General features: G+C 40.8%; 1 protein-coding gene across 3 annotated transcripts in view; it reads right to left on the bottom strand.

The window, feature by feature from the left end:
- KNTC1 (kinetochore associated 1) overlaps positions 1 to 21319 on the bottom strand; it is a 100904-nt gene that overhangs the window by 50024 nt on the left and 29561 nt on the right. For all 3 annotated transcript variants that reach the window (XM_058424728.1, XM_032168424.2, XM_032168425.2), the window contains 15 exons: positions 20817 to 20942; positions 20637 to 20726; positions 16376 to 16429; positions 15636 to 15697; positions 9569 to 9680; positions 8118 to 8261; positions 7029 to 7085; positions 6835 to 6936; positions 4909 to 5028; positions 4676 to 4819; positions 3580 to 3678; positions 2267 to 2370; positions 2014 to 2113; positions 860 to 994; positions 63 to 182 (listed from right to left, as the gene is read on the bottom strand). In XM_058424728.1, coding sequence (XP_058280711.1) covers positions 63 to 182; positions 860 to 994; positions 2014 to 2113; positions 2267 to 2370; positions 3580 to 3678; positions 4676 to 4819; positions 4909 to 5028; positions 6835 to 6936; positions 7029 to 7085; positions 8118 to 8261; positions 9569 to 9680; positions 15636 to 15697; positions 16376 to 16429; positions 20637 to 20726; positions 20817 to 20942 — 1569 coding nt within the window. The remainder of the gene's footprint in view (positions 1 to 62; positions 183 to 859; positions 995 to 2013; positions 2114 to 2266; positions 2371 to 3579; positions 3679 to 4675; positions 4820 to 4908; positions 5029 to 6834; positions 6937 to 7028; positions 7086 to 8117; positions 8262 to 9568; positions 9681 to 15635; positions 15698 to 16375; positions 16430 to 20636; positions 20727 to 20816; positions 20943 to 21319) is intronic.

Genomic DNA, 21319 nt, shown 5'->3' on the forward strand with positions numbered 1-21319 from the left:
TCCTATTGATTAATAGCCATAAAAATTGGATTTACTTATATTTTACTTAGTGAAAATGTCACCTCTTTAGAATGATCTGGCTCTTCTTGTAATGCCAGTCGTGCCCATATGACAACTCTTTCCGCAGTTTTCTCAGCTTCAGCAGGAGGCAAAGACTTCAATAGAAGGAGACAGTCTTCACCCTATAAACAGGGTTTGAAAGGAAGAAAAAACAGCTGGTATTTGCAAAAGACAGTGTGACCTTACCTCTTTCTTTTCTATTTAAAGATGAAAATACATCATTTGGAAAAATAGATTATGGTTCAATGTTTTAATAATCCAAAAATCCATTTTTATTTTATTTTACTTTAAGTTTCAGGATACATGTGCAGAAAGTGCAGGCTTGTTACATGTGCCATGGCGGTTTGCTGTACCCGTCAACCTGTCATCCACGTTTTAAGCCCTGCATGCATCAGCTATCCATCCTGATGCTGAAAATCCATTCTTGATGACAGCAAACGATAAAATAAATTTAAAATATGATCCTAGATACTGAAGATTTAATTCCTAGGCATTGCTATGATTATAGAATCATATAAAAATAATGACATTTAAAAACACAATAGGCCAAGCACGGTAGCTCACACCAGTAATCTCAGCACTTTGGGAAGCTAAGGCAGGTGGATTACTTCAGCTCGAGAGTTTGAGACCAGAGTGACCAACATGGTGAAACACAGCCACTCGCACTCCAGCCTGGGCAACGGAGCGAGACCCTGTCTCAAAAAAAAAAAAAAACAAAAAAAAAACAAAACAACAACAACAACGACAACAACACAGAAACAAAGAAGCCATACGAAATGACAACATAAAACTTACAAACCTGTTCTCTATCAATCAGGTCAATAATTCTTAGACTGTAGATCTCATCATCAGATAACATAAACGCTTGGGCTACCTTCAAAGCATCTTCTAAAGAAGATGGGACATCTTGTTTGAGAATGTATCTAACCACTCTCTGCAAAAGACAATATGAACGTTTCTTTGTTATAAAACTCACAGAAAACCAAGAAATCATTTGCTCATAAGAGCAAAGTAGCCAAAAAATTTAAATAATGTAGCAAAAAACTAAATTGTATGAAAGATTAAAACATGATTTATATTCTGATCATTCCACAGTCCTGTCTTCTTTCTTCTACAGCTTCTTAATTTACTATTTGGTGTCTTTTTTTTTTTTTGAGACAGAGTCTCCCTCTGTCGCCAGGCTAGAGTGCAGTGGCGCAATCTCGGCTCACTGCAACCTCCGCCTCCCAGGTTCAAGTGATTCTCCTCCCTCAGCCTCCCAAGTAGCTGGGACTACAGGCACATGCCACCACACCCTGCTATTTTTTTTGCATTTTTAGTAGAGACGAGGTTTCACCATGTTGGCCAGGATGGTCTTGATCTCTTGACCTCGTGATCCGCCCACCTTGGCCTCCCAAAGTGCTAGGATTACGGGTGTGAGCCACCGCACCTGGCCTATTTGGTGTCTTTAATACTCTCATAAAAAGGCCAGGAGCAGTAGCTCACGCCTGTAATCCCAACACTATGGGAGGCCGAGGCAGGCAGATCACCTGAGGTCGGGAGCTCAAGACCAACCAGCCTGACCAACATGGAGAAACCCCATCTCTACTAAAAATACAAAAAAAAAAAAATTAGCCAGGCATGGTAGTGCATGCCTGTAATCCCAGCTACTCGGGAGGCTGAGGCAGGAAAATCGCTTGAACCCAGAAGGCGGAGGTTGTGGTGAGCCAAGATTGCAGTGAGCCGAGATCGCGCCATTGCACTCCAGCCTGGGCAACAAGAGAGAAACTCCGTGTCAAAAAGAATAAATACTCTCATAAATAACTGAACAGCTTATTAACATCATATCTAACAAAAGAAATGTAGCAGAAAAACCTAGCTCTATTAGCCTCCTAGAATATAAAATCCTCATTAAGTTTCCCATATTGCCCTAGAAATGAAAGAGAAAAAAGACTCTTCAAAGAGTGTACTTACCATTATTTCCTTGTTTAAGAGATTTACCTCTCTTATTCCATAGCCTCGTAGAAGTTTTTTCATCTCCATTAGTTTGTAACTTTCCTGTAATAACTTGACTCTGAAAGCAAATTTAACCATATTAACATGGATTGTCTTTATTATGAAGTACTATGGGACACAGCAAACAATACAGAAACATAAATGAACGTCAACTCAAATCACAATGTTTCTCCAGAGTACAAAAACATTGTTTCGTAGACTGTAATCTTACTTGGGATGGTCCATTTCCAGGTGCTGTTTAACCAGTTGCTCCACAGCTGCACTCCAAGGAACCACTGCCGCATACATGATCTTGAGCACGGCATCAAATATGAGCTACAAACGGCATCAAATATGAGCTACAAACGGCATCAAATATGAGCTACAAAAGATGCACGCATGGACAAGGAACAGCCCTCAGGTTTACGATGCATGCAAGTGAATAGCACAGTCTAATCAGCAGGTCTTACATCAACCACATGGTAGTTTGAGAATATTTCATCCACTCACTGGAAAACCATTTATTTCTTCAGTTTTCACATATAGAAAACAATTTGACTATTCAGAAAAATTCAGAAGAGTATTTTTTCTGCTGTAAGCTAAGACATACAGTGTTATGGCTTTCTACGGTCTCTACAATCCCTGGGTTTTTTTGTTTTTTTGAGACAGGGTCACATTCCCACTGCCCAGGCTGGAGTGCAGTGGCGCGATCTCAGCTCACTGCAACCTCCAACTCCTGGGTTCAAGCGATTCTCCTGCCTCAGCCTCCCAAGTAGCTTGGACTACAGGTGAGCACCATCACACCTGGCTAATTTTTATATTTTTTGTAGAGACGGGGTTTCACCATGTTGCCCAGGCAGGTCTCAAATTCCTGAGCTCAGGTGATCTGTCTGCCTTGGCTTTCAAAAGTGCTGGGATTACAGGCATGAGCCACTGTGTCCAGCCTCAGTCTCTGGTTTAAAAACAGTTTTCATTATTTTATTTCTATTTTATAGTGGTAATAACAGTACGAAGTTAAAATAAACGCATATTACAACATATTAAAAAATGTCTCACATTGCAGGGAATAACCGAAAAAGAAAAGTCTCCACGTTCGCATAACCACAGAAAAGCCTGCAAAGATATGCATACAACTGTCCATGGAGGTTCTCCTGGGGGTGGAAATGAGTAAACATTCACTTTTTATTTTCTGTAATTAAAGAAAACAGACACTTTAGGAGAACGAAGCAGGCAGACCACTTGAGCCCAGGAGTTCAAGACCAGCCTGGGAAACCCTGTCTCTACAAAAAATACAAAAATTAGCTGGGCGTAGTGGCACACACCTATGGTCCTAACTACTCAGGAGGCTGAGGTGGGAGGATTGCTTGAGCCAGGGAGGTTGAGGCTGCAGTGAGCCATGATCATGTCACTGCATTCCAGCCTGGGCGACAGAGCCAGACCCATCTCAAACAAAAACAAATATATGTCGCTTTTATGAACAGAAAAAAGCTTTCAGAAAAGATGTAATGCTCAAAAGGGAAAAGCAAATGGTCACTATTTACTTACGTCCGTGTCAGATAAACATGCTATTACTGCCATGGCCTTTGCTTCCCATGCTGTTTCAAAGAGTGATGTGGACTTTGAGCTGCATCTATTCAGTAAATCCTAAAAAGGGATAAACATGTATGTTTTTTAAAAATTAAAAATTCTCATTAAAAAAATGCCACATACAGCTAGATACAGATATTATATGGCCTTGATAGATGTGTTAAAAGAAAAAAACCCTAAAAATTCTAATTAGTCATAAATGTTGAACAATGGTCTAAAAATACAAAACTGCCAAAACATTAGCCTTTAGTTTTATATGGTATAGAAAATTTAAGAATGAAACATTCTTGAAGAATCTACAAATCAGATTACTGTAGCACATTAATAATGTCCACAAGAAATAATTGCTAATATTTATTGAGCTCATACTCCTGTGGTCTCACAATAGCCCTTTGAAGAAAGTACTGTGAAAGGGAAATATCTTGGGCCCCCAAAATCACTAAGGAAAACTCAGGCTGGAAACAGCTTAAGGCAAATCTGCCTCCCATTCTATCAAAGTTACCCCTCTGCTCACTGAGACAGCTGCATTATCTGATTGCCTCCTTTGGAAAGGCTAATCAGAAACTCAAAATAATTTTAACGTTTTGTATCACCTATCTGTGACCTGGAAGCTCCCTCTTGCTTGGAGTCTTCCTGCCTTTGCTTCAAGTTGTCCCACCTTTCCAGATCGAACCAATGTACTTCTTACATATGCTGACTGATGCCTCATGTCTCTCCCTAAAATATATAAAACCAAGCTGTGCCCGGACCACCTTGGGTACATGTCGTCAGGACTTCCTGAGGCTGTGTCATGGGTGTATCCTCAACTTTGGCAACATAAATTCTCTAAATTAACGGAGAACTGTCTCAGATTTTCTGGGTTCACAGTCCTCATGTGTCCCCCTCTTTGCTCAAGATGGTTAGTAGCAGAATAAACCCACATTTTTAACCAATTCAATATGCTGCATGAGTCCTACTGAGAAAACATATGACGTTCCTTAAAGAGTTAAATATTTACTACAGTGCTACACTGCATAGATCCAAGAAATAAGACTAGATCTAAAGGAAAAGTTACCTCTATGTACAGCAAGAGAAGTTCCTCCTCTTGCAAGTCATGTTCTCTCATGTAAACTCTTATAAACTTCTCTAGGACGGAAGGAATAAGCTCTGGGGCCAGAACTTTATCAAACATTCGGAACACTATGGTGGTTGTATTTTCCTGGATGCCAAAAGAAAGAAAGATGGCATAAATATAGACTCTACCCATAACTTGATATACAAAATAATTCTTATGACCCTGGACTTTACCTTCTCAAAATCAGAGAGAGCTAATTTGCAGTTGTACTTCCTATGCAATGTGATCAACTCTCGCAAGTTATTTACCAAAGTCCTTAGCTGACATACTTCCTCTGTGTTCTGATAATCCTTCTAAAACAAAAGTGTTAAAGTTGTTAACGATATAAAATAAAAGTATGAGAGAAAAATAGAATCAGAATTATTTCAGATAAAATAAGAATTAACCCCGGTAATGCACGTAAGAGGAAATCTGCAACTTTAAACCAACTTATGCTCTAAATTTTGTAGTATTTTAACTAAATTAGTATAGATCAGAACCTGAAAGATATTTTCTCTTAAATAGAAAAATTAAGAATATTAGTATAATACTTTTTCAGAACCCAAGTATACTTAGTACACGGCATCATTTAGGTAGTGCTCAGTGTCCCATCTATCTAGAGATTACATATCATAACCAGATATAAAGGCATAACATTTCCTAAAATTATATACAAAGAACAGAACCTTCAATATTGATAAAAGTTAACAGGGAAAAGATAAAAATAATGTTTTACAGCAAGAGGAAAAAGCTCTTATATAGAAAAGGTGACTTGACAAATTCAACCTTTGAAAACTAGTATTAATGTACTATCAAGACTTAATTTTTTTTTTCTTTTTTTTTTGGGGGACAGAGTCATGCTCTGTCACCCAGGCAGGAGTGCAGTGGCACAATCTCGGCTCACTGTAACCTCTGCCTCCCGGGTTCAAGCGATTCTCCTGCCGCAGGCTCCCAAATAGCTGGGACTACAGGCATCCACCACCACACCTGGCTAATTTTTTTTGTATTTTTACTAGGGACGGGGTTTCACCATGTTAATCAGGCTGATCTCAATCTCTTGATCTTAAATGATCTGCCCATCTCAGCCTCCCAAAGTGCTGGGATTACAGGTGTGAGCCACCATGCCCAGCCAAGATTTAATTTTTCAAAGGATTGTGAAATGCTGCTAATGCAGAAAATCCCAATTATACCACTTAGCAGAATGTTTATATAGTTCCCCTTTTGGTTGGTTCAATAGAGAAAAACTGTTCATTAAAACAGGTTGAGGGGGGGCCAGGAGCAGTGGCTCATGCCTGTAATCCCAGCACTTTGGGAGGCCGAGGAGGGCAGATTATCTGAGGTCAGGAATTTGAGACCAGTCTGACCAACATGGTGAAACCCCGTCTCTACTAAAAATACAAAAAAAAATTAGCCAGGCATGGTGGCGGGTGCCTGTAGTCCCAGCTACATGGGAGGCTGAGGCAGGAGAATTGCTGGAACCTGGGAGCGGGTGGTTGCAGTGAGCTGAGATCATACCATGCGCTCTAGCCTGGGCAACAGGGTGAGACTTCATCTCAAAAAAAAAAAAAAAAAAAAAAAAGGTTGAGAGGGCTGGGCACAGTAGCTCACACCTATAATCCCAGCACTTTGGGAAGCCCAGGTGGGTAGATCACTCAGGTCTGGGAGTTCAAGACCAACCTGGGAACATGGCAAAATCCCTTCTTTACAAAAAATACAAAAATCAGTCAGGCGTGGTGATGCGCACCTGTAGTCCCAGCTACTCAGGAGGCTGAGGTGGGAGGATCACTTGAGCCCAAAAGTTGAGGGTGCAGTGAGCCATAGTTGCACCACTGCATTCCAGCTGGGGCAACAGAGTGAGACCTTGTCTCAAAAATGAATAATAAATAAATAAATATACAAATAAATTAAAAACATAGGTTGAAGTTGTCACACAAATCAGAAAGAAACAAAAAGCAAATTTTCCTACATATGGATTTGAAAGGCACAAAACAAAAAAAAGGCACACAGAAACAGAAAATTTAAGAAGCAGATATATTTCCAGACACTTCACATATATGCAGACAAACCCTTTCAGGTAAACTGACTGTTTCATTACTAAAAACCCATTTTCCACATCATACCAAGGAAATCCAATGCCAGGAAGATGCCAATCCCAACTCGTCTGTTTTTTCTGCTGTAAAAAATATCTCTGCCAATTGAAGTCCATTTTCTGGCCAATTTGCCTTTAAAAAAGATTACAGACAGTTCAAAACAATGTTTTATGTTGTTGGGAGTGTGCAAAATGTCTTTTTACTGTTAATTAAATCAGTATTACCTTATCAGTTAATTCAAGGTTCCTGGCTGCTTGTTCCAACCATTTTGCAAGAATTATCTGAAATAGATCATTTAAAAATAAAATTTTTAATGGATAATCATTCATATAACTAAAAACCTCCACGATTTCTTTTTCCCTTTAGATATTTATTTTGTCCATAAACATCTTATCCACGATTGTCTTTGTTGCGTGTGTGTGGGTACATAGTAGGTGCACATACTGTGGAGTACAGGAGATGTGTTGATACAGGCATGCGATGTGAAATAATCACATCATGGAGAGTGGGGTATTCATCCCCTTTGTGTTACAAACAGTCCAATTACACTCTTTTAGTTATTTTTAAATATAGAATTAAGTTATTATTGACTCTTTTGTATAATCAAATAGTATGTCTTATTCATTCTTTTTTTTTTTTGAGACAGGGTTTCGCTCATTGCCCATGCTGGATCTCACGCAATGGCACGATCTCAGTTCACTGCAACCTCCTGGGTCAAGCAATTCTGCTGCCTCAGCCTCCCGAGTAGCTGTGATTACAGGCATGCCACCATGCCCGGCTAATTTTTGTATTTTTAGTAGAGAAAGGGTTTTACCATGTTGGTCAGGCTGGTCTCAAACTTCTGACCTCAGGTGATTCACCCACCTCAGCCTCCCAAAGTGATGGGATTACAGGTGTGAGTCACTGCACCCAGCCTCATTCTTTCTAAATATATTTTTTTGTACCCATTAACCATCCCCACCTCTCACTCATCACCTCACAACCCTTCCAAGCCTCTGGTAACCATCCTCCTACTCTCTATGGCCATGAGTTAAATTGTTTTGATTTTTAGATCCCACAAATAAGTGAGAACATGTGATGTTTGTCTTTCCATGCCTGGCTTATTTCACTTAACATAATAATCTCCAGTTCCATCTATATTGTTGCAAATGATAACATCTCGTTCTGAATCACAGTTGTCTTTTAAGAGACACTTTAATTAACACAGGTGTTAGTTAATTGTTTAACTGGTGTTAACATGACTTAATCTTCAATGATCAAATGTAAAAAACGAAATAAAGTCATCAAGAGTGGAAATACTGAAGACAACTCACCTGTCCTTCAGGCACAGTCCTTCTTACAAATGGAATCACATCATTTTTAAACCATGGACACAGCTTTTGCAAAGAGACTGATGCAGACATTGAGTTGAGCAAGCTCTCTAGCATTTTCACATCAAATCTGCTTTCAAAGTTTGCCTAAATTATAAGGAGCGAGAAATTAAGATCTGACAAATTTAAACCAAAAGCCTTCCAAATGTTTGACAAAGATATTTTAGGAAGTCATTTTAAGGAGTAGCCTACTGATTTAATAATGAGTGCTAAAGGAGATTCACACTATGCAAATGATTCTAGTTGGGAGCTGCATACTGTATGCAATGTCACGGCGCTGAGTGCCAAATAGTTTATCATGTAGCAGAAGAACCAGCAGAGAGAGTATTCTAAGGAAAACTTAACTGGGGGTGATAGTAGGAATTCTAACAAGCAATGCAGCCATTAATGGCATCACGACAAGTTACGACTTTATGGATCTAATGTTCTATACCAACTTCAGCCAATCTTAAAGGGATCGAGACAAGCAATTTTAAGGGGCAATCTTTTACCACAATGTGAGCTGCAGTAGCAACATCTTCTTCACCAATGCTACATTAGAAAGTTCACTAATAAACCAGATAATATGTTGCCTTTTGAGCTAAGATTAGGAGTTAGACTCTTTTTTTGGTTAACTTTTATTTTAAGTTCAGTGGTAAAAGTGTAGGTAAACTTTAGTCAAGGGGGTTTGTTGTACAGATTATTTCATCACCCAGCTATTAAGCCTATTAATCATTAGTTATTTTTCCTGATACTTTCACCCTCCACCTTCTGAAAGGCCAAGTGTGTGTTTCCCTCCATGCATCCACATGTTCTCATCATTTAGCTCCCAAGAAGCTAGATTCTCAATGATTGGATAAAATAAGGTTCTACTGTACATTCACTGTACTTCTTCTGATTTAATATTATCAGAGGACAATTTTCTCTGGGAAAAGTCTTTTTTTTGGGGGGGGGGGGGACGGAGTCTCACTCTGTCACCCAGGCTGGAGTGCAGTGGTGTGATCTCGGCTCACTGCAACCTCCACCTTCTGGGTTAAAGAAATTCTCCTGCCTCAGCCTCCTGAGTAGCTGGGTCTAGAAGAACGTGCCACCATGCCCGGTTAATTTTTTATTTTTGGTAGAGACACGGATTCACCATGTTGATCAGGCTGGTCTCGAACTCCCAACCTCAAGTGATCAGCCCGCCTCAGCCTCCCAAAGTGCTGAGATTACAGGCATGAGCCATCGTGCCCAGCCCATGGGGAAAGTCTTTTTTATCTTGCCCTTTACAAACAAAAGCAAGTAATATTTTAAGAACCAATCAAAAAACACCCCATCACCCAGTCAGACTTGCACCCTGTTAGTTTCCAACATTGATTCAATCACCTAACTCAGGAGCTATAAAGCTGTTAAGGAAAAAATGTAAAACATGTTACCCGATGTCGAAGCCAAAGATACTGTGCACAAACAAGGTTTCCTTCTTTTAGCTGTAAAAAAATATCTTTAAGATCATCTTCATTATTTAGAAATTCAATCCAAGAACTGCCACTGAATAAACAAAGAAGGGAAAAAAGTCAGTTTTTTAAAAAAAATTAAGGTTATACCTTTTAAGTGGATTATCTTTAAATGCATTTTAATTAGTTTTCTTCTTCATAAAGGTAAAAACAAAAAACTAAAAAAAAAACCCAGTTCCAAAGATCACACAGTGCAAAGTACATTTCCTTCTTATCTCAGACCCTAGAACTCCCGACATCTTCCTCAGAGCCATGTAGCTTCCTGTAGGACCCTCCTCAGATAATCACTACAAGTAGAAATAATTATTTTTCACTCTTGTTTGTTTTGTTTTTGTTTTTTTGAGGTGGGATCTCACTATGTTGCTCAGGCTGGACTTGAATTCCTGGGCTTAAGCAATCCTGCCACCTCAGCATCCTGAATAGATGGGATTACAGGCATTTTTATATTATTTTATTTTATTTTTTTGAGCTGCAGTCTCACTGTCACCCAGGCTGCAGTGAAGTGGCACAATCTCGGCTCACTGCAACCTTTGTCTCCTGAGTTCAAGAGATTCTCATGCCTCAGCCTCCCAAGCTGCTGGCATTACAGGCGTGCACCACCATGCCTGGCTAATTTTTGTATTTTTAGTAGAGATGGGGTTTCACCATGTTGGCTAGACTGGTCTCAAACTCCTGACCTCAAGTGATCCACTCACTTCAGCCTCCCAAAGTGTTGCAATTACAGGCATGAGCCACCGTGCCTGGCCTCTTTTTTAAATAAGTAAGTGTTCTATAATGAATTCGACGAGGAAAAAAGAAAATCAGAACTGATAAGATAAAATTTCATTATTTGAATATAAAATTATATACCTGGAAAAAACAAGATCAAATGAAATATTACTATGTATAATAAAGAAATTCAGTAAGGTAGCTGGTTAAACATTTTTAAAAATCAGCTGATCATGGTGGCTCACACCTGTAATCTCAGCACTTTGGGAGGCCGAGGCAGGTGGACCACTTGAGGTCAGAAGTTCAAGACCAACCTGGTCAACACGGTGAAACCCTGTCTCTACTAAAAATACAAAAAATAGCCGGTGTGGTGGGGGGTGCCTGTAATCCCAGCTACTCGGGAGGCTGAGGCAGAAGAATTGATTGAACCCGGGAGGCAGAGGTTGCAGTGAGCCGAGATCATGTCATTGCACTCCAGCCTGGGCAACAGAACAAAACTGTCTCAAATTAAAAAAAAATTTTTTTTAATCATTACCTCACCACATCCTTTACGAAAGATGGCAGCCAGCCACAGTGGCTCATGTCTATATTCCCAGCACTTCCGGCGGCCAAGGCAGGAGGATCACTTGAGCCCAGGAGTTCGAAACCAGCCTGAGAAACGTGGTGAAACCCAGGCTCTACAAAAAATTAGCTGAGTGTGGTGGTGCTCGCCTGTAATCCCAGCTACTTGGGTGGCGGAGCTTGGGAGGTTGAAGCTGCAGTAAGCTGAGATCATACCACTGCACTCCAGCCTGGGTGACAGAGTGAGACCCCACCTCAAAAAAACAAAAAACAAAACAAACAAACAAAAAAACCAGCCTGGACAACATGGCAAAACCCGTCTCAACTAAAAATACAAAAGTTGGCTGGGTGCAGTGGCTCACGCCTGTAACCCAGCACTTTGGGAGGCCAAGGCGGGTGGATCACTTGAGGTCAGGAGCTCGAGACCAGTCTGCTCCAAATGACAAAACCCCATCTCTACTAAAACTACAAAAATTAGCCAGACGTGGTGGTGCATGCCTGTAATCCCAGCTAGTCGGGAGGCTGAGGCAGGAGAATCACTTGAATATGGGAGGCGGAAGTTGCAGTGAGCTGAGATCACGCCACTGCACTCCAGCCTAGGCAACAAAGTGAGACTCCATATTAAAAAAAAAAAAATTATCCAGGTGCAGTGGCACATGCCTGTAATCCCAGCTACTGGGCAGGAGAATCACTTGAACCTGGGAGGCAGAGGCTGCAGTGAGCCAGAGTCAAGATCGAGCCACTGCACTCGAGCCTGGGTGACAAGAGCAAGACTCTGTCTCATTAAAAAAAAAAAAAGATTTAGGCCAGGCGCAGTGGCTCACGCTTGTAATCCTAGCACTTTGGGAGGCTGACGTGGGTGGATCACGAGGTCAGGAGTTCGAGGCCAGCCTGGCCAACACAGTGAAATCTCGTCTCTACTAAAAGTACAAAAATTAGCTGGGCGTGGTGGCAGACACCTGTAATCCCAGCTACTCAGGAGGCTGAGTCAGGAGAATCACTTGAATCTGGGAGGCGGAGGTGGCAGTGAGCCGAGATCGTGCCACTGCACTCCACACTCCAGCCTGGGCAACAGAGTTAGACACTGTCTCAAAAAAAAAAAAAAAAAAAAAGATTTAAATGTAGAAGGAAACTATAAAAATGAAAAAATACAAGAGAATGTATTTATTTATTTTTTTTTTTGAGGCGAGTTTCACTGTCACCCAGGCTGGAGTGCAGTGGCACAATCACAGCTTACTGCAGCCTCGACCTCCCAGGCTCAGGTGATCCTCCCACCTCAGCTTCCTTAGTAGCCAGGACTACGAGCACCTGGCCAAGTTGCCTGGCAAATTTTAGTATTTTATGTAGAGACAGGGTTTCACTGTGTTGCCCAAGCTGGTCTTGAACTCCTGGGAAGCGATCCGCCTACCTCAGCCTCCCAAAGTGCTTGGATTACAGGTATAAGCCACTGCGCCTGGCCAAGAATTTATTTTTAATCTTTGAGTGGGTAATATCTTTCCAAACAGACATAAAAATACAAACTTCTGAATTTTTTGTAAAAAAAAAAAATAAAATAACAAAATCAATTAAAAAATGCCAAATTAGAGGAGAATTTGAAATACCCACAAAGAACTTTAAAGTAAATTTTGAAAAAAACAACTCGGTCCAGGCATGGTGGCTCATGCCAGTAATCCCAGCACTTTGGGAGGTCGAGGCAGGAGGATCACTTGAGCCCAGGAATTTGAGACTAGCCTGGGCAACATGGGAGACCCTGTCTCTAAAAACACAACAATAATAAAACCACAGAAATAGCTGTTTTTTAAAAAAAACAACTCAAGAGAAAGAGGGACCAAGGATGTAAGGAGAAAAACAAAAGGCTTTTCACCTTGAGAAAGTAAATATTTCAACCAAAATTAAGAATGGAAATCAAATCCATGTGGTAATATTTAAAAAAAAATTTTTTTTTGCATATATCAGATTAGCAAAAAAACAAGTTCTATAACATGCTGTTGGTGAATGAGTGAGAAAATGGGCCCTCCCCTACTCATTCTATTGGAAAAAATGCTTTGGAAGCCAAGTTTGGGTGAATAACCTTTTGCCTTAGCAACTGCACCTCCAGAAATTGAATCCACAGATACACTTCCATGTGCACCAAAATATCATTACTTAAAATTAGAGGTATACTTACTTTTAATCTATTTATCAGAATAAATTAACAATGAACGGAAATGAGCAATTAGAAGATATGGTAAGAATCTGACTATGATCAAAGGTAAAAATATTTGTGTTAAAGAAATGACCACTGGGCGTGGTACCTCACGCCTGTAATCCCAGCACTTTGGGAGGCCGAGGCAGGCAGATCACTTGAGCCCAGGAGTTCAAGACTGGCGTGGACAACATAGAGAGACTGCATTTCTAAAAAAATAATAAAAAATATTAGCCAGATGTGGTGGTGCACATCTGTAGTCCCAAGCTACTTGGGAGGCTGAGGTAGGAGGATCACCAGGGAGGATACCAGGTATCTTTGGCATCCCAAAGTGTTGGGATTACAGGCGTGAGCCACTGCACCTGGGCCAGACTCAGTTTTATATGTTTTAGGACCCTTTAATTCTAGAATGGAGCGTGGGTTCTCTTTAATTGTGTTTTTAAATGTCATTATTTTTATACGATTCTATAATCGTAGCAATGACTAAGAATTAAATAAATCTTCATTACTTAGAATTATATTTTAAATTTATTTTATTGTTTGCTATCATCAGAAATGGATTTTCAGATTATTAAAACACTGAACCATAAGGCCAGGTGCAGTAGCTCACGCCTGTAATCCCAGCACTTTGGGAGGCCGAGGTGGGTGGATTGCCTGAGGTCAGAGTTTGAGACCAGACTGGCCAACATGGTGAAACATTGTCTCTACTAAAAATACAAAAATTAGCCAGGCATGGTGGCGGGTGCCTGTAATCCCAGTTACTTGGGAGGCTGAGGCACAAGAATTGCTTGAAACCGAGAGGCAAAGGTTGCAGTGAGCCAAGATAGCACTGCTGGACTCCAGCCTTGGCGATAGAGCGAGACTCCATTTCAAAAAATATATAAACTATATTTCAAAAATACATAAAAAACATTTGAAACCAGACTCCATTTCAAAAAATATATAAAAAACATTGAACCACAATGTTTTTCCAAATGATGTATTTTTATCTTTTTTTTTTTTTTTTGAGACGGAGTCTTTCTCTGTCCCCCAGGCTGGAGTGCAGTGGCGCGATCTCGGCTCACCGCAACCTCCACCTCCTGGGTTCACGCCATTCTCCTGCCTCAGCCTCCCGAGTAGCTGGGAATACAGGCGCCTGCCAACACGCCCGGCTAATTTTTTGTGTTTTTAGTAGAGACGGGGTTTCACCGTGTTAGCCAGGATGGTCTCGATCTCCTGACCTCGTGATCCGCCCGCCTCAGCCTCCCAAAGTGCTGGGATTACAGGCTTGAGCCACCGCGCCCGGCTGTATTTTTATCTTTAAATAGAAAAGAAAGAGGTAAGGCTACACTGTCCTTTGCAAATACCAGCTGTTTTTTCTTCCTTTCAAACCCTGTTTATAGGGTGAAGACTGTCTCCTTCTGTTGAAGTGCCTCCTGCTGAAGCTGAGAAAACTGTAGAAAGAGTCATCATATGGGCACGACTGGCGTTACAAGAAGAGCCAGATCATTCTAAAGAGGTGATATTTTCACTAACATAAGTAAATCCAATTTTTATGGCTATTAATCAATAGGATAGAAAAGATGGACTTACACATATGAAGATCTGCCCTTCTCACTGCTAGGGTGGCCTAGTGAAAAAATTCCTGGGCAAATTTACTACTAGGAAAAAAAAAATAATTGTGGCTGCCTTGGAGTGGCTGCTTGAGCCTGCAGAGAATGACCTGGGAGCTGTGGGTTAGCGGGTGTCTTGGAGTAGCTGTTGTACATGAAAGGTTTCCATAATGCCTTGCAATATAAACAATGTTTAGCATCATACAGGACATAATTATTACTGTTAAATAGTAATGTCAGCTACAGAACCAATATAAATCTATAAAATCTTATAACATTGAAACTTAGAAATGGTTTTAAGAGAGTTTACTTCTTTGCAGATAAGGAACCAAATACTTGATTTATCCAGGATAGTGAGATTTTTACTGAGCCTAAGAAGTTGAGGCTGCAGTGAGCTATGATCGCACCACCGCACTCAAACCTGGGTGACAGAGTGAGACCCTGTCTCAAAAAAGAAGAAATGACAACAAGGATGTTCAGCCAGTTTTTGTTGCTGAAAAGATAGTATTTTCTATCACTCAACACCCCTCATAGAAACACAGATTCAGCAAGAGGAATGCTTTACCTGTTACGACATTCCAAATTTCTATGTAACTTATAATCTAAAAAAAAAAAAATTTTTTTTTTTTTTTTGAGACCGAGTCTTGCTCTGTCGCCCAGGCTGGAGTGCAGTGGCACGATCTCAGCTCATTGCAACCTCCGCCTCCCGGGTTCAAGCGACTCTCCTGTCTCAGCCTCCCTAGTAGCTGAGATTACAGATGCACGCCACCACGCCCGGCTAATTTTTGTATTTTAGTAGAGATGGGGTTTTGCCATGTTGGTCAGGCTGGTCTCGAACTCCTGACCTCGGGTGATCTGCCCACCTTGGCCTCCCAAAGTGCTGGGATTACAGGCGTGAGATACCATGCCTGGCCTAAAACGTTTTAACAAAAAATGTACACACCTGAATTTTTCTGGTCCAAATGCTCCATAAAAAGTAGTCAATTTTGCATGAGCTCTTAGCACCTGAAGAAAAAATAATTTAATAATCTGAATTTATATGCAACAATATTGAAATTAAAAAACATTAAAAATTAATCATTACATTTCACATGTCTATACACATTTACATTTATCTCACTTCACAACTCAATTCCCATAGGACTGCCTTTATTTCACACACACACACACACACACACACACACACACACACACACAAAACATGGGACAAGAAAAACATTTCCAATTACATCCAATTATAAAGGCACATACACATTAATTGTAGGAACTCTTTAAAATCAGTTTTCTCACTGATTTCTAAGTTCTTATGGTAAAATCGAGTTCTTATGGTAAAATCCAGCTGGATTACAATACTTACTTTGAACTAAGAATTTGAATATTTGTATGCTCACATGCACACACACACATGTATTTTGGCACCATCATAATCAACATCGCAGTTTATCTTCATTTGAATGTTTAGCAGGTACCAGGTACTATGTACAACAGTTTATATGAATTATTTCCTTTGATCTCAAAATGACCTTATAAAGTAAGTACCTATTAATATTGCCATTTTGCAGATAAGAAAACTAAGGTATTGAAATAACTTGCTCTTGATAAAATATGGGTCTATTTTGAATGGAAAACATATTATAAAGGTATATTCACCCACATATTAACCTAGAAATCTAATGTAATTACCTCTTTCAAGCCATCAGAATAAATGAGAGCAGTTTTATCTTCTTTCTTCAAAAGCTAAGTAAGAATAATAAGAAATACAGTTAGAAGAATATCCCTCTTTAGCTATTTCCTAAATGATGGATTTTCTGTGAAATAACAAAAACATCTTTTAAATAAATTGCATTTAAGTGTGAAATGAATAGTAAACTATAAAGAACTGACATGTTTTAAAATAATGCATTTGCCCGGGGGCAGTGGCTCACGCCTGTAATCCCAGCACTTTGGAAGGCTGAGGCGGGCGGACTGCTTGAGCTCAGGAGTTCGGGATGACCCTGGGCAACATGGTGAAACCCCATCTCTACTAAAATACAAAAAATTAACCAGGCATTGTTGCGCGCACCTGTAGTCCCAGCTACTAAGGAGCCTGAGGCACGAGAATCCCTTGAGCCTGAGAGGCTGAGGTTGACGTGAGCCAAGATCACACCACCGCACTCCAGCTTGGGGTACAGAATGAGACTCCGTTTCAAAAAAATAATAATAAAAATAAACAAATAAATAAGTAGCAACAATACTCATAGGTCACTGCAAAAACTGCATGTCAAAAAAGGTCTCTGACAGAAAAAGAATCCATTTTTTATTTATTATTATTATTACTATTTTTTTTTTTTGAGACAGGGTCTTGCTCTGTCACCCAGGCTGGAGTGCAGTGGCGTAATCTCTGCTCACTGCAACCTCCGCCTCCTGGGTTCAGGCAATTCTCCTGCCTCAGCCTTCCAAGTAGCTGGGATTACAAGCATGTGCCACCAGGCCCGGCTAATATTTTTTTGTATTTTTAGTAGATATGGGGTTTCATCTTACTGGCCAGGCTGCTCTTGAACTCCTGACCTCAAGTGATCCACTCTCCTGGGCCTCCCAAAGGGCTGGGATTATAGGTGTGAGCCACTGCACCCAGCCAAGAATCCATTTTTTAAAAATTATTTCTTTGGCATAAGACTGGTATATACAAACTGTATCAAAACGTACCCTCCCACCTTACATACATTAGTGGAGGGATTACAGCCACCGTGCTTGGCCCAATCCCAACATTTCGAGAGTCTGAGGCAGGAGGATTGCTTGAACCCAGGAGTTTGAGGCTGCAATGCATTACAATTGCACTCCAGCCTGGGTGAAAGCAAGACCTTGTCTCAAAAACAAAAAGTGTTAGCAAAGATGTGGAGAAATTTGAACACTTATGCACTGTTGCTGGAAATGTGAAATGGCACAGTCACCATGGAAAACAAGGTAGTTCCTTAAAAAATTTAAAAAAGAATTAGGGCCCAGTGTGGTGGCTCACACCTGTAATCCCAGCATTTTGAGAGGCCAAGGCAGGCGGATCACTTGAAGTCAGGAGTTCAAGACTAGCCTGGCCAACATGGTGAAACCCCATCTCTACTAAAAATACAAAAATTAGCTGGGCGTGGAGGCACACGTCTGTAATCCCAGCTACTTGGGAGGCTGAGGTGAGAGAATCACTTGAGCCTGGGGGGCGGACAGAGGTTGCAGTGAGCCAACATCACGCCATTGCACTCTAGCCTGGGAGACAGTGAGACTCTGTCTCAAAAAAACAGAATTAGCATATGACCCAACATTTCCACTTCTGGGTATATGCTCAAAATAACTGAAAGAGAGACTCAAATAGACATCTGTACACCCATGTTCACAGCAGCATTATTCACGGCAGCAAAAATGTGGAAATAACTAAAGAAGTCAGGGTTAGGGTCAGAGTCAGGGACCACGGTTAAACAAAAGAGAAAGAAACTCTGTCATTTGCAACAACATGAATGAACCTGGAGGATATTACGCTAAGTGAAATAAGCCAGTCACAAAAGACAAGTACTGTAAGATTCCATTTAATATAAGGTACTTAGAGTAGTCAAAATTATATACATAGACAGCAGATGGTTTGCCAGGGGCTGGGGAGATGGAGAAATGGGAAGTCCGTGTTTAAAGGGCAGAGTTTCAGTTCCATAATGATGAAAAGAGTTGGGGAGATGGACGATGGCCGAATGTGATTATGAATGTATTTAACACCATTAAATTTAAAAATGCTTAAGATAGGCAGGGCGCAGTGGCTCATGCCTATAATTGCGCCACTTGGGGAGGCCAAAACAGGCAGATCATCTGAGGTTAGGAGTTCAAGACCAGCCTGACCAACATGGTAAAACTCCGTCTCTACTAAAATACAAAAATTAGCCAGGTGTGGTGGCAGCGGGAGCCTGTAATCTCAGCTACTTGAGAGACTGAGGCAGGAGAATCACTTGAACCCAGGAGGTGGAGGTGGCAGTGAGCCGAGATCACACCACTGCACTCCAGCCTGGGCGACAGTGCAAGACTCCCTCTCGAAAATAAAATAAAATAATTTTTTTTTAAAGGTTAAAATGGTGAATTTCATGTTATGTATTTTTTAACAAAATAAAAACAAAATTTGGGGAAAAAAGTATAAATAACCCAAATGTCCATCAACTGATAAATGGAGAAACAAAATGTGGTATATCCACAAAACAGAATATTATGTGGCAATAAAAAGAAATATAGCACTGACACGTGCTACAGCATGGATGAACCCTGAAAATATTTTTCTTATTTTTATTTTTTTGGGGACAGTCTTGCTCTGTTGCCAGGCTGGAAGTGCAATCTCAGCTCAAAGCAACCTCCACCTCCCAGGTTGAAGCGATTATCTTCCCTCAGCCTCCCGGGACTACAGGTGCATGCCACCATGCCCAGATAATTTTTTGTATTTTTTGTATTTTAGTAGAGACGGGGTTTCACCATGTTCGTCAAGATGGTCTCAATCTCCTGACCTTGTGATCTGCCCACCTTGGCCTCCCAAAGTGCTGGAATTACAGGCGTGAAACAACGTGCCCAGCCTAAACCCTGAAAATATTATGCTAAGTGAAAGAAGCCAGACATGAAGGAGATATATATGATTCCATTTATTTGAACCGTTCAGAACAGGCAAATCTAGAGAGACAGGAGGTAAATTAGTGGCTTCCTAAAGCTGGGGGACTGGAGAAAATAGGGAATGACTATTAATGGCACAGAGGTTTTGTTTGTTTTCTTTTGTTTTTTGATAGAGTCTCATTCTGTTGCCCAGGCTGCAGTGGCGCAGTTTTGGCTCACCGCAACCTCTGCCTCCCAGGTTCAAGCAATTCTCCTGCCTCAGCCTGCCAAGTAGCTGGAACTACAGGAGTGCACCATCACATCCAGCTCATTTTCATATTTTTAGTAGAGATGGGGTTTCACCATGTTGGCCAGGCTGGTCTTGAACTCCTGACCTCAGGTGACCCACTCACCTCTGCCTCCCTAAGTACTGGGATTACAGGCATGAGCCACCTCACCCAGACATTTAAGAGTTTTATCTTTTAATTTAATATTTTTTCTTTTTCTTTTGAGACAGAGTCTTGCTCTGTCGCCAGGCTGAAGTGCAGTGGCGTGATCTCAGCTCGCTGCAACCTCCGCCTCCCAGGTTCAAGCAATTCTCCTGCCTCAGCATCCCAAGCAGTTGGGACTACAGGACCACACCCGGCTAATTTTTGTATTTTTAGTAGAGACAACATGAGGTCTCACCATGTTGGCCAGGCTGGTCTTCAACTCCTGACCTCAGGTGATCCACCCGCCTTGGCCTCCCAAAGTGCTGGGATTACAGGAGTGAGCCACCGCACATAGCCTTAATTTTATTTTTTGAGACAAATTTTCGCTCTGTCGCCCAGGCTGAAGAGCAGTGGCGCAATTTCAGCTCACCGCAACCTCCGCCTCCCAGATTCCAGTGATTCTCGTGCCTCAGCCTCCCCAATAGCTGGAACTACAGGCACGTGCCACCACGCCCAACTAATTTTTTTATTTTTAGTAGAGACGGAGTTTCACCATGTTGGCCAGGCTGGTCTCCAGCTCCCGACCTCAGGTGATCCACCCACCTCAGCCTCACAAATTGCTGGGATTAAGGCGTGAGCCGCCGCGTTCGGCCTGGGATAGAGATTCTTTTTGGGGAGATTTAAAAGTTCTAAAATTGACAATAATGATGCTTGCACAACTCAAGGAATATATTAAAAACCACTGAACTGTATACTTTAAATAGGTGAATTGTATAGGATGTGAATTATCTCCATTAAGCTGTTATAAAAACTTTTTTATTAATAATACACATAGCGGATAGGAGGAAAAAATATATTTGAGGCAGGATTATGAGAGATTAAAGCAAATTCTACCCTGCCCCAAAAAAACAAATACAAAAAAACGAACCTACCCTGGTTTTGGCATAATTCAGCATCTCTTGAGTGGTTTCATAGGTTATCCACTGAGCTTTCAGGCAGTAATTCACCACAAATTCATCGTCCTGTTTCACAAACGCCAGATACAGTAAGGCAACCTAATGTTGATCAACACATCAATCTAAATACTGTAGTACGTGACAAGAAAAACATACCTGGATTTTATGTAGATTTTCCTTAGCGTCGTCTACAAGTTGTTGCCATTTGGTCTGTTCACTGGCATCCACAGAACTCAATGCCAATTTCTCCAATATATGATTTGACTTGACCTTGTAAACAAGCTATAATATAAACATGCCACATCAAGCAATTCGATGTACAATAATACTTGTAGATGGCTTATTCTCAGAGTAAGCTGAGTGAAACAAACTACTATGAAAAAGGTGAATCCTCATGCGCTCCAGGAATGAGATTCAAAGAAAGTAATTTTCAGATATCTGAGAGACGAACCAGATTATTAGCAGGTATGGGAACCATTTCTGTTGAGTCCTTACTAAACGTGTCAAGCAGTACACTTACTAAGAGCTTTATATGAGCTAAGATATGGAATCTAAATATCCATCAACAGATAAGTGAATAAATAAAATGTGGTATATTTGCACAGTAAAATATTGTTCAGTCTAGAAGTTAGGTGTAGTGCCAGCCTGCTCAGGAGGCT

This window comes from Hylobates moloch, unplaced genomic scaffold (assembly GCF_009828535.3).
Source record: "Hylobates moloch isolate HMO894 unplaced genomic scaffold, HMol_V3 SCAFFOLD_12, whole genome shotgun sequence".
Classification (NCBI taxonomy): domain Eukaryota; kingdom Metazoa; phylum Chordata; class Mammalia; order Primates; family Hylobatidae; genus Hylobates; species Hylobates moloch.